Genomic DNA, 12,613 nt, shown 5'->3' with positions numbered 1-12,613 from the left:
AGAGAGCAGAGGTGCCACAGGACCTTGTGAATATCAGGTCAAGCTGGTTCCCTGCCCTGTGTGTGGGAGGAGAAGGGGATAGTGTTAAGTCAAAGGTGGCAAAAAAGTTGGTTAATTCAGGTGAGTGCAACTTCTCTGGCAGGATGTTAAAGTCGCCAAGTATAATGAGTGGTGTGCCATTTTCAGGAAAGCAGCTGAGAAGGGCATCCATTTCGTCATAGAAGTCACGAAGGGGACCAGAGGGACGGTAGATTACCACAATGAAGAGATTAATAGGAAGGGTGACAGTCCACAACGGAGAGATGAGGAGTCCGGTCCCTCCTCCTCGCCCCGAAGGTCTAGGGGTGTGTGAGAAAGAGTAAACAGTGGAAAGGGCAGCAGGAGTGGCAGAGTTCTCTGGAGTGATCCAAGTCTCTGTCAGGGCCAGGAAATGGAGGGTATTGAGGGACGCGTAGGCCGAAATAGAGTCTGCCTTTTTGACCGCTGACTGGCAATTCCAGAGTCCTCCCATCACTTCAAGGTCAGTGATGGCGAGGGTGGGTAAATGGCATAGATTGGATGGGTTGCGACGCCGAGCAGAGGATCTATTGTGGCGTCGTCTATGAGTAGAGATTCTAACGATAATTGAATTACGACACATAGCTACTATACCGTGGCCTCTAAGGTCTTCCTCGAGGGACTCCCACAGAGAGACTCCCTTGGTCTTTGTTTCCCGGGTCTTCGTTTGCTGGGTCCTGACGCTAAAGCCTTTAAATGCACATGGTAGCTCAGGCAGCCTTAGCTCCGCCCAGTCAATCAAGCCTATTGTTCACACCTTGTGACCGAAACTACACTCAACGACCTTACTATCAACAACAACACAGCAAAAACCAACACTGCAGGTACTAGGGTTAAAGTTAGTACAACCAATTGAAATTCAATTAGCTCTGCCCAGTCAATCAAGCCTATTGTTCACACCTTGTGACCGTAACTACACTCAACGACCTTACTATCAACAACAACACAGCAAAAACCAACACTGCAGGTACTAGGGTTAAAGTTAGTACAACCAATTGAAATGCAATTAGCTCTGCCCAGTCAATCAAGCCTATTGTTCACACCTTGTGACCGAAACTACACTCAACGACCTTACTATCAACAACAACACAGCAAAAACCAACACTGCAGGTACTAGGGTTAAAGTTAGTACAACCAATTGAAATGCAATTAGCTCTGCCCAGTCAATGAAGCCTATTGTTCACACCTTGTGACCGAAACTACACTCAACGACCTTACTATCAACAACAACACAGCAAAAACCAACACTGCAGGTACTAGGGTTAAAGTTAGTACAACCAATTGAAATGCCAAACACTATAATTCTTAGTTTCAACACTCACCACAGCTAGATATGAGACGACCTTCTTAAAGACAAAATGTAATGTAACTGTGTACTATTGTTATCAGCACAACTTGCCAGCCATAGTATATACACATAATTACTCTACTCATTTTTTAACTCTACACACCTGAGGTAATCTATAGCTTACTGGATGGCTTCTCTTGTTATTCTTTCGTAAATGGTGTAACAAAACAGTAATATGCAGTAATATCCCTTAGGCACACAAACTACAGCCTGCTCTGTAAGTTTGAGTACACCGATGATGCACCTTGGGGACCCTCGACCTCTACGCCAATCAAGCCAATGCCAGCTAAAAGACCTTGGTTAGCTGTAGAGGAGGAAGATGACGGGGAAGACTCCACAGTGATCGCTGAACAACATGACTCCACATATGATCCTGCTCAATCTATGACAGATGTGTCAGAATCCTCACAGATTTTGTCAGTGCATTGGCTTATTATTTCCATACAAAGGAATGACAACATATCACTTTACATATCAAACTAACAGCACCATTTTCTCTTTCATAATTTATCTTCCACAGCACCACCACCACACGTGGCTACACTGATTCCAAGTACATCGTTAGCGAGAAATGCCTACTTGAGCTTTTTGAAAAGTGTCCCATTTGCAAACGGCCATCTGAAGTAACACCATGCGGACGTGGTACATTCTTGGCCGTTTACCAGAAATGTCGTCACTGCGGGTTTTACAGAGAGTGGAAAAGTCTGCCTGTCATTGGGAGCTGCCTCATCATCAACCACCAACTGTCTGCTGCCATATATTTCACGGGCACTTCATTTTTCCAGTTGCACAAGGTATTGATTCATACCTTACAGAGCACTCGCCACTCACCATCGTATTTCTCTAAATCTGTACTATAATATTGTTGCTATCAGTACATTGTCTCTGCCCTTGTTGTTCAAAGATGAATGAATGAAAGAATTAATCAGGCCTAGTGTTGTTAATGTCTTTGATCTATTGTTATCGAAACCTCATGTTGCTGTGAATTTTACTGATAACTTATGCATTGATCTGTAGGTATTCAAAGCCATGCACCTGAAATCAATTGGATGTACCACATTCAGAAGGCATGCACAGACTTATTTGGAGCCAGCAGTGATCCACAAATGGCATCAGTTTCAGGAAGAAGAATTGCAGTTTCCGAGCCAGAGAAAGGTTAAAATTGGCGGAGATATGAGGGCAGACTCACCAGGTAAACTTCCTCAATTAATTTCAATACATTTAGTATTACTACTATGAAGTTCCACACAAAATAGCACGCTCATAAACATGTTCAAAAGCAGTGTGCTCATGCCATCATTTCGATATTTGCAGGTCATTGCGCAAAGTATGGCAGCTATTCGTTGATGAACCTGGAGAACAACAACATAATTGACGTACAACTTGTCCAGGTGAGTAGTTCCACATATGTCAATTGAACTGTTATTCATGCCACACAACACATAGGACTCATTGCTCTCTTTGTCAAACACACACACACACACACACACACACACACACACACCCTATTCTTTTATCAGACGCTGAACGTTTGAAAATGAATTTTGTTGACCAACCATATTGTCTCACTAAATGGATTTCTAGTTTACAAATTAATTTATCTTGTGTCATTATTTCACATCCATGTACACATGGATGTGAAATAAACTATGTCATTGTGTGGTTTCATCACATAACACTTGTCTCTTTTTGTTCCATGACAAGAGCAATGAGGTTGGAGGTAGTCACAATATGGAGAAGGAGGGTCTGAAAAGATGATGATCTTCTGATGATCTTCTGGAGTCGAAGGGTGTGGCAGTGGACTACATTGTCACTGACCGCCATCTCCAGATCCAAAAATTTCTTCGGGATCGCAATGTGAAGCACTTCTATGACGTCTGGCACCTTGCAAAGGGTAATGTAAAAAATAGACCAATTATAGGACAGAACAAGTAAAGGTGAAAGACATTTAGCAGACGCCTTTATCCAATGTGACATGGGCTTGCAGCATGGTGATTGAATCCTTGTCTCCCAGAGGTCAGTTGGATATGCTAACCACTGCTCCAACATGCCCACGTATGGAGTTATATAACTTCTTCCAGTGTTGGGAAAGTTCACTTTCTTCGTGAACTAGTTCAAAGTTCAGTTCACAAATCTTAAAATGAACTAGTTCAGTTAAACGTTCATAATTCAAAATTTTGAACTAAGTTCACAGTTCCAAAAAATGAACTAGTTCATAGTTCTTTTTTTCAATATGTTGCTGTGATCTTTTCGTTTTTTCTGGTATTTTGAACATTGAGCCCCCTTTGTGGTTTGTCTAGGATGATATAGAGTGGTTGAATCAAGTATCGTAGCGAAATACGGTTTCTATCGTGTTTTATTGCACATTTAGCGCATTTTGTAAATCCCATTGATTTCTGTTGGAAGACTCATTACTCGTTGGCCGGAAACGGAAAGGGGGGAGTGTTCACGTTTGGTTGTAGTCTTTTCGCTCGGTTCTAGCCCTACTGTTTGTTGTTGTTGTTTGAGACGGAGAACCGAGCGAAAAGACTACAACCAAACGTGAACAGCCCCCCTTTCCGTTTCCGGCCAACAAGCAATGATTCTATGAGATATTCTAGTCCGCTGAGCTATGAGCCGGAGAGAGCTAACGTTATGGATTGTACATATTTATAGTTCGAAATTCGTCTCAGCCTTTATATCACAGATACACTAGGGTCTATAGCATATAACCGCGTTGTCTGATTACAGTTTAATTCATTTTCCACAACAGCTGAACAGCTCTCGTTTCGAAGAATAATCACCGTGCCATTTGTTTCAATGGGAATCGCGCTGGTCTATACTTTGAAAAGAAAGTGTACATATTTATAATATGAAATTCGTCCCAGCCTTTATATGACAGATACTATAGGGTCTATAGCATATAACCACCTTTTCTGATTACAGATTAATGTAACAGTAAGCTGGCAACACCTCAACTGCAAATGAACCGCACGGAGATTACCATGGCAACCGGTCAAACAACACGGCGATCTGCGCGCACATCCGCCGTGTTGATAGAGAAATAACCCCCCCATTGAACGAAGTTAAACCGAGTGAGCGTGCCGTTCACTGACACCAGAATGAACGAGTTCACAGTAACGTTCATCAGGCAGTAATACAGTACGTTCAGTTCACGTTCGCCCAAAATATGAACGAGTTCATGAACTTTCGTTCAGTGAACGCGTTCAGGCACAACACTGACTTCTTCTTCATCAGATTGTTTTTGACCGATTTTTTTTGTTTTTGTTTGTTCATTAGGTCTGACTAAGAAATTGGACAAGGTGTCGAAAGAGAAGGACTGTGACATTGTTAAGAGGTGGCGGCGTGGCATCAGCAACCATGTCTACTAGGCAGCAACATCATCATCCACCGGGGCTGAAAAAGAGGCTAAATGGACCTCATTAATTAACCACATTCAGAACATACACAGCCACGACAACCCAGCTTTCCCAAAATGCCTCCACCCTGTTCGCCGAACAAGATAACGTAAAAAGTGGTTTCAGCCAGGTGTGTAAACCTCCATTGTATGTAATGCTGTTTGACTATCTTGCTTGTGTTTCTCTAAAAATAATAATATACATATATCTTTCTTTAGGCACCAAAGCCCTCTATAAAGTGGGAAAAATCCTTGCAAACAAGAGAGTCCTGACTGATGTGGAAAAGCTGAGCTCAAAGTACCAGACCTCAACACTGGAAGCTTTCCACAGTGTTTTTTTGCGTCTTACACCAAAGAATGTGTTTTTCTCTTTTATTGGGATGTTGTGCCGGTATGTTCACATTTACTGACTAACAAAATATATTTTTCTTACACTGCAACAATACAGACCTAAAGATATGTGTAGATATCTTTGCTGTGGTGACTACGTAGTTGTTGTTTGATAAAGACCTGATGCAACCAGTGTTCTGCTATGACAGTTTTATTACCACACCCTATTTTCTCCTTCAGACTGTACCTGGCAGCCATGCATTTTAATGAGAATGCTGGTTGTTCCCAAGCGAAGACAAGCTCAGGAAGACTGAGGTACAAACTCAATTTCCCAAAAGCAAAAAAAGGAGCGGCTACGTTGAAAGCAGTAAAAACACAACCAACATACTGTAAGTTGTAAGAAAATATTTATTGATGTATAAAACACTTTGTACATTGTTACATGTAGAGTTTACCTACATGTTGTATTTCTTTTCGGCTATACCTTCAGCCTGATGCATCTCCTCTTTGAAGAGGTAGTCCCTAACCCCCTGCCCTACTTGGAGGAACATCAGAAGATTCCTGTGCCCAGTTCCCTATCGTCCCAATACGAACGTCCACCCTTAGAAGATGCTATTGCGGGCTATGTATCTCGCTTTAGAGTGGAGGAGGTTTAAATCCAAGGTATGGCCTTCTGCATCAGGGAACTCCCTGCGTATGTGTTGGACCACACAAGAGGGGATGACAACACGTATCTTCCTGCCAAGATATCCCCAGCACCAGCTGACAAAGGACCTGTAGGCCAAGTAACTGCAACGGCTGTCAAAAAGCAGAGGACATTGTTGTTTATGTATAGATGGCCATGGCTGAACTGCATATAGTGTGTGAGTTATATATGACATGTTAAGTCATGTGTAAATAGAATAAAAAATGATCCTTATTTGTATCGGTATTATTGGTAGGTACAGCTCCATCACTTTGACTTTCACTATACAAAATAGTGTATGAGCTTGGTAGACATGTTTGAATATGCTGATGTGCCGTAGTGTAGACATTTTTTCATCTCACTTACTCATTGCCTCCAACTTGCAAGTTCCCATAATCACGTCGATAAATGTTCAGGGCATTTTGCTGGGAATATCTATTGAGACAAACTGGATCTAGTCCTGGGTGGAGGGTCATGCATAATACTGGTGGATCCTCGTCTTCCATTATTCTTACAACCTGTGCAATCAGATATGTTTGATTAATATAATCTGATTTTACTGACAGTGTATAACCAAAATGTAATCCATATCACCCATCGTGGCCCTGTCTTACTGTTCTAGGCGCCCTAGGACGGTTGCCATGACGATGGTGTCTCCCTGCAGCATACATTCGCCACCTCTGTCTGCATTGTAGAGCAATTCCCACAGGTACACCTGAAGCAAAAGGTAGGCAATGTGTTTGGCAGCCATCAATAATGAAACACAAATTAGGCTATAGGCCTACCTAATATAAAAAAAAAATCTGTCTGATTATATGAAAATGAAGATGCTGTAGGTCTTTGCAAATGCCTAAATCGGCCTACAACACATCTTTGAATGCCAACATAAAAAAGAATTATGAATATCCTAAGCTTAGGCCTATTTGAATAACCTGGTTGCTCTGTTAGAATGTCTATCAATAAAGCAATCACTAACAAGCTATTTGATGGAAAGGGCTATATGCAGGTGTGTAGGCCTAGTGGTTTAATAAAAAGCACAAATTTGGTTATCACAGCACGTTTTGGTCCACTGATGTCGTCGAACACTTTTGGTATGTATTTTCTAATCATGACCTGATGATTAGAAAAGACATACCAAAAGCGTTTGAACAGGTAGCCTGATTCCGGGAAAGTTGAGTGCATAGGCCTATTGTAGGCCTACTATATTATACGTAGCCTAAATGTCGATAATAAATGCCTAAATGTAAATAATACCGTGTGATTTTGGAATATTACAAAATGCATTGGGTTCAGAAACGATTTGGAGGTGCATAAACTATTTCGGAAATAAAAGAGGTGGGAATAGGCCTGCGCTCCATTTATTGGCGTATAGCCACAACTAAGCCCTATATGCCAGTTAAGTTAGCTCAAATTACCATTCTGAAACGTCCATCATTGTACGTGTTTGTGGTTGTTCTTGGTCTTCTCCTTCGGTCTCATCTTCGGACTCTGGATCAAACACGTAGGGCAAAATTCCTGCCATGGTTTTAGGTTTGCTGTGCCTCGGTAACCCTGTGGACAGCTGCTTTGTCGTCCAATCAGAGCAAAGTGAAATTTAAATATTGAATATTCATGAGAACAGCGATCCAATCAGAGCAACGCTCATTAGTACATGAATATTCATGAGAAAAGCAGTCGTCTTTTCTACCAGGCTTTTCAGACATGCTAGAATAGCTTTAAGTCAGCTATCCAAGGCATTTCCAACACAAACAATGTTACAAACTCGATCAGAGGACATCAAGTATTATAAAAAAAATTAATGAAATGGGTGTGGCATGGGATCTTTAAACCAGTAGGAATATTCCTACCATAAGTAGGCCTATACACATTCCCAGGCTATCGAATAACGCCTACATGCCCACACACACAGACACACACACACAAACGCTGTTAACGTTTCGGGGCTGTCGGGCTGATTACTGCGGGATATCAATATTGCGTTCATAAAAGTTCCTTGCAACGCCGTCCGGCAGCCTGAGCTGTGCGCTCGCAACCTCTCACTCACTCAACAGACGCAACACTCACAAACTGTCAACGTCGCGACCAAGTCGATTTTGTCTAGAGGGGAGTAACTGAGCGGCCCCTCCCGAAATGGTACAGCCCAGGTGGGCCTTGAACTGCGATTGGTCAGAAAGACGTAACAGCTAATGACAACATTGAACTCTCGTGCAGGCTCGAACAGAGTGACACACAAACACACACACACACACTTTTAAGGAGTTTTTCAACCGCTCCGTATCCTTGCTTGGGCCCCAACAAGTCCGTGCGGCGTGCTTGTTGTTTTGTTTCCGGTGTAGCTAGATTCGGTATGGTGTTGTAGTTTTTCTAAGGTGGCTAGTTGTTGCTAGACAACAGGTGAAAAAACTACAACGCTTGCCAAGCCAAAAGAGTGTTAATCGCTCGATAAAGAAATGAACGCCGTTAATAACGCGTTAAACTGACAGCACTAATATCTATATATATAGTAATGGACCTTTGGCCGTTTTGGCTCAAACTTTTGCTGTTTTCAGATTGATTTATCTAGACACAAATGATTTTGAATTTGCTGATATCCATACGCCCTATTTGAGGTCATAATGTGCTCAGAAACCATCCAACCGCTGCAGACCAGAACTTGACCTCCAGTTTAACAGGACCTCAGGTAGCAATACAGGTAGGAATAAAAGGCTACAGAACCACAGGAAGACCTACAAGTAGGAATACAGAGAGGACACCAGAACTACAGATATGATCAAGAGTAGGACTACAGAACTACAGGTAGGTCTGCAGGTAGAACAATATGACAAGACGAGTAGGACTGTATGTAGAACTATGAGATTAAAGGCAGATATAGGACAGTCACAAGTTTCTGTAAGAATTATGCCTGTGAAATTTATAATGAAGGGGTTCCAAAGAAAGCTTGGTTTGTATGGTTCTACATGTTTGATTTTGGACGAAAGCACTATTCAGCGCTATTAAATTAAATTTTGAATTTGGAAGCTATGAAAAACTCAAGAAAAGTATGTAGTAGTAATAGTCTATGTATAATAGTCAAAAAATGTTCTTTCCAAACCACTTTCTTTTTGATTTGCTTTTAGTAGTCCATCTTCGGAACATTGTAGTTCCTACCCAGCACACCCATGGTCCATATTTTGAACACCAGAATATGAGTACTGAATATTGTATTTAGAAAATCTACAACATGAATTTTTGTATCTGAATTAGTCAACATTGAAATTATATTTGAAATCATGTTTTGAATCGGGGCAACTTAATATGCCATATTTTAATTTCAAAGAGGTGAATTCAAAACAAGTAATTTCAGATGATCTTCTTCAAAGTATACATTTTAAATTGTGACTTCAATGGTGTTTACATTTCCGTATCTAAAATTCAATGTCCTTTAAAATTCTAAATACTGTGGCAGTGATTTGCCCCATTGTACAAGCCTAGATAACTTAGTGTATTAGAAAAAAGTAAACGTTACGATATAAAGTGCATATTCTCGGCAACTAAAATAAATATTTAAATGTTTACATGTTAAAGCAAATATTTTTTACAATCCCTGCCCTCGCAAACGACTATGAACCTACATGATATGGTGTGGCCATAATTACTGGTGGAAGTATTTTATAATGGGGTTTAACATCGGGAGAATTTGGAGAATCCAACTGCCCAGGACTATGGGGATGACGACTCCAGGTAGTGCAGAACTGCAGGTAGCACTAAAACCTGTTCCGGTCTCCAGGGTTAAACAGACTGCTCTGTTGAAGCACGGGACGCTCAACTCTAGGAAACTAGAAATTTCAACTCTACTCATTCATATATTCAAAGTTTTATTTGTTATTTTACATTCAAATATAAACCAACCGGCAAGAATTTATCGCTGTTACAGGACTGGATTTTATCTGAGAAGCTATGGGTTGCCGTGGAGATGACAGTCATGATCATTGTGTATTGTTATCATGGCGACGGGGGAAGGGTTGCAATGGCCACGGTTGAAGGCTAGTCACGGCGCCCTAGGAGGGTTGCCATGACGATGCCTGCGGATGGTTGTAATGACAGCAACCGAGTGGGGAGCTGGTTGTCAGGGCAACGTCAGTTTTCCCAGGGTGCCTCAGGCGCTCCTGTCTGTGCGTAGGCTGAGATGTCCTCATAGAGCGCTCCCTCACATGTCTCCACCATCAGGCCCTGGGAGAGAGAGCACCACACCATTACACACACACACACATTCAGAGAGAAACATGCAAAGAGATATATTTGAATACGATGCAGTTTCCATTAAGGCATCTCTAAACTGTTTTGACAAGCTGTGTCTGTGTGGTGTGTGTGTGTGTGTGTGTGTGTGTGTGTGTGTGTGTGTGTGTGTGTGTGTGTGTGTGTGTGTGTGTGTGTGTGTGTGTGTGTGTGTGTGTGTGTGTGTTACAGGTGTCAGAGCAGGCGGTTTCCTGTTTATCTAGATAATGATCACATGGTCATAAACCATGTCACTGTTTCTGATTATGAACAATATTTATACAAATAATAACTAATAAAGTAATAAATTATTTCGTCCCTTCAGTGAAAACCAAAGTACTATCAACACAAAAATAACAGAAACCTCGTAGGTATGGTCTTGTTGTGGATCCTCATAAATTGCTTCTTCTTTTTTAACCTGAGAGAAAAGCAGGAAAAAAGCATTTTAATTATATATGTAACAACTATCTTCATATCAGTAATGATAATCAGCTAACTATATATCGCATGATATGTATAAAAAAAAAAAGTGTTTTCGCGGCTCACTAGAATGTATTTCTGCACCAGCGGAGCAGCGACGCAGATCGCCAACAACAAGGTCTGCAGGATGATGAACGCGTCTTTCATTAGGCTCCTCTTCTCCACCTTGGAGCCGTTGAAAGGTGCTGCATGGGAAAAACCACGATACATCGCAGTACTTCCAAGACAATTAGTTTGGCGTTTGCTTCCTGCTAAAGGCCTCGTCAGTTTGTTCATAGATCAATGATGCGAGTGTGACTTTGATATTTGATTTCTTTTTTATTCTTTTTTTTCCCGTTGAATTTGAAAAACACTTTTCAGAACTATCCTCGTCCAGCAACGAGTGAAAATGTTGGAGTAAGTATGCAAGGCCAGTAGGTGGTGGTTTTACCCTTCTGCTATAATATGCGAAAAAAACAAGAGAACCACAAGTCTGTCACCAACGCCTTCTTCTCCACCATATCGTCATAATTTTCAAAGAACACAGTTTTTTGGCCAACTAAACTTCTCTTGTCATGTGGACCCAACTACTAACTAAGGTGGCACTGGAGTGCAAAACCGCAGCAAAACCAAATATCTGGAAAAACAAAGAGGAAATATTGCAAAACTATTTCAAGATCGGTATCTACCACATCAAACCCAGTAGAACCACCTAGGTGGAGTTAAGCAGCCACCTTGATGGCTTTCCTGGGCTCCTCCCAGCCAGGGCCAGGTGGGGCTGCTTAAACCAGCCATTCATCATACACATTAATTAAACGTTGTCAAACCAACAACCACATTTTCGGGATAGCATTCATTAGCTAAACTTGTATACCTCCTATAAGTTGGACCAACTTGGTACCTCCGTTGAGCAATAACACCTCATCCTTACCTGCTCCTAAATGGCCTGTCTCTGTGCTGTGTAACCTTCTAGACACTAGAAGGTGATTTCCCTTCTAACCTTCTTCTTAAACTAAATCCACTGTAAGTCTCTCTGGATAAAAGCGTCTGATAAATGACAAATTAGAAAACGGGTCGGCCAAGCAGGGCCCTGCTGGTACCAGAACCCAGAGAGACTCACTCATGACCTGCAAACCGGTCCCGGCTCCCCAGGTGCCGTTGACCTGGCAGTAGTAGACGCCGTTGTCCGAGGGGCTCACGTCCTTGAGATAAAGAAAGGCGCTTTGCCATTTTGTCTTCCCCTGTATGAGCACATTGGCGTTTGGCATCATCGGCACCTTGACCACCAGGTCTGAATCCTTGGCCAAGAACCACTCCACCTGCAGGGGCGGCTTCAGCAGACACTCACAGTAGATGATCACTCTGCCTCTCCCCATCACGCTGTAGAACCGAGGCTTCTGGGTAATAGCGGCCTGGTGGATGGGGGCTGGGGGAGGATAAGAGACAAGTTCATTCACCGCAGAAGGGAAACCGCTTGGTAGTTTGTTGAAGCGTGGAGAGAGGCATTTCCTCTTCATAGTTATTGGAGCATTTCAGTTATTAAGACAGCATGTAGAACAAAATGAACTCAAATATTATCTTCACCTCAGTAATCGCCGTACTACATGAAGAGGTCAAAAACAAAGATGATTCCCCTAATATACAGTTTCTCTAAAATAACATTAGAGAACACATTGAGTAGCTTAGGAAGAAATGACTTGAAATAAACTACCATAGCGTGCTGAGTATTTATATGATATATTTATTATATAGTTGAAGTTAGGAATATTTACCTGATAGGTTGACCAAAGCCAGTCCACAAAGTCCAACCAAGAGCCAACGCATGTCAGACGTCCGGAGGATTCTGTAGAGATCTTCTTTAGTTCAAGGGATGTCTGTGAGGCTGGTGAGTGGGGGGGTGGGGTGGGGGGGGGGGGTTATTTTTATCTCATCGGTAGTCAAATCTAAGAGAGTAGGCCTATCACCACAGACCGCTGCACACAGCTGGGTATAATGCTATAATGCTAAGATGCTTATGTTGTTTAATTGTCTTATTTTGTCTCACTGCCGGCAATAACAGCCATTTTTAGTTAATCTATCGAAT

At 41.9% G+C, this 12,613-nt stretch overlaps 1 protein-coding gene across 1 annotated transcript; it reads right to left on the bottom strand.

Annotated features, from left to right (window-relative positions):
* Positions 1-9,711: 9,711 nt before the first annotated feature.
* LOC307090747 (B-cell antigen receptor complex-associated protein beta chain-like) lies at positions 9,712-12,380 on the bottom strand. The gene is made up of 5 exons (XM_079757510.1): positions 12,303-12,380; positions 11,651-11,956; positions 10,618-10,736; positions 10,436-10,489; positions 9,712-10,026 (listed from the first exon to the last, which is right to left on the bottom strand). The coding sequence occupies exons 1-5, from the start codon at positions 12,352-12,354 to the stop codon at positions 9,934-9,936; spliced, it is 624 nt and encodes a 207-aa protein (XP_079613636.1). The 5' UTR covers positions 12,355-12,380; the 3' UTR covers positions 9,712-9,933.
* Between the last annotated feature and the right edge of the window lie 233 nt (positions 12,381-12,613).

Source organism: Pollachius pollachius, assembly GCF_949987615.1.
Source record: "Pollachius pollachius genome assembly, chromosome: 19".
NCBI classification, from domain to species: Eukaryota; Metazoa; Chordata; class Actinopteri; order Gadiformes; family Gadidae; genus Pollachius; species Pollachius pollachius.
The sequence above is the reverse complement of the archived record's forward strand: the minus strand, read 5'-3'. Positions and strand labels throughout refer to the sequence as shown.

Excerpts from the sequence above, each read along its gene's own strand:
- LOC307090747 (XM_079757510.1), bottom strand. The coding sequence starts at position 12,354 with ATGCGTTGGCTCTTGGTTGGACTTTGTGGACTGGCTTTGGTCAACCTA. Across the intron at positions 10,490-10,617 it reads TGGTGCAGAAATACATTCTA|GTTAAAAAAGAAGAAGCAAT; the intron begins GTGAGCCGCGAA and ends CTTTTCTCTCAG. Across the intron at positions 10,027-10,435 it reads AACAAGACCATACCTACGAG|GGCCTGATGGTGGAGACATG; the intron begins GTTTCTGTTATT and ends TCTCTCTCCCAG.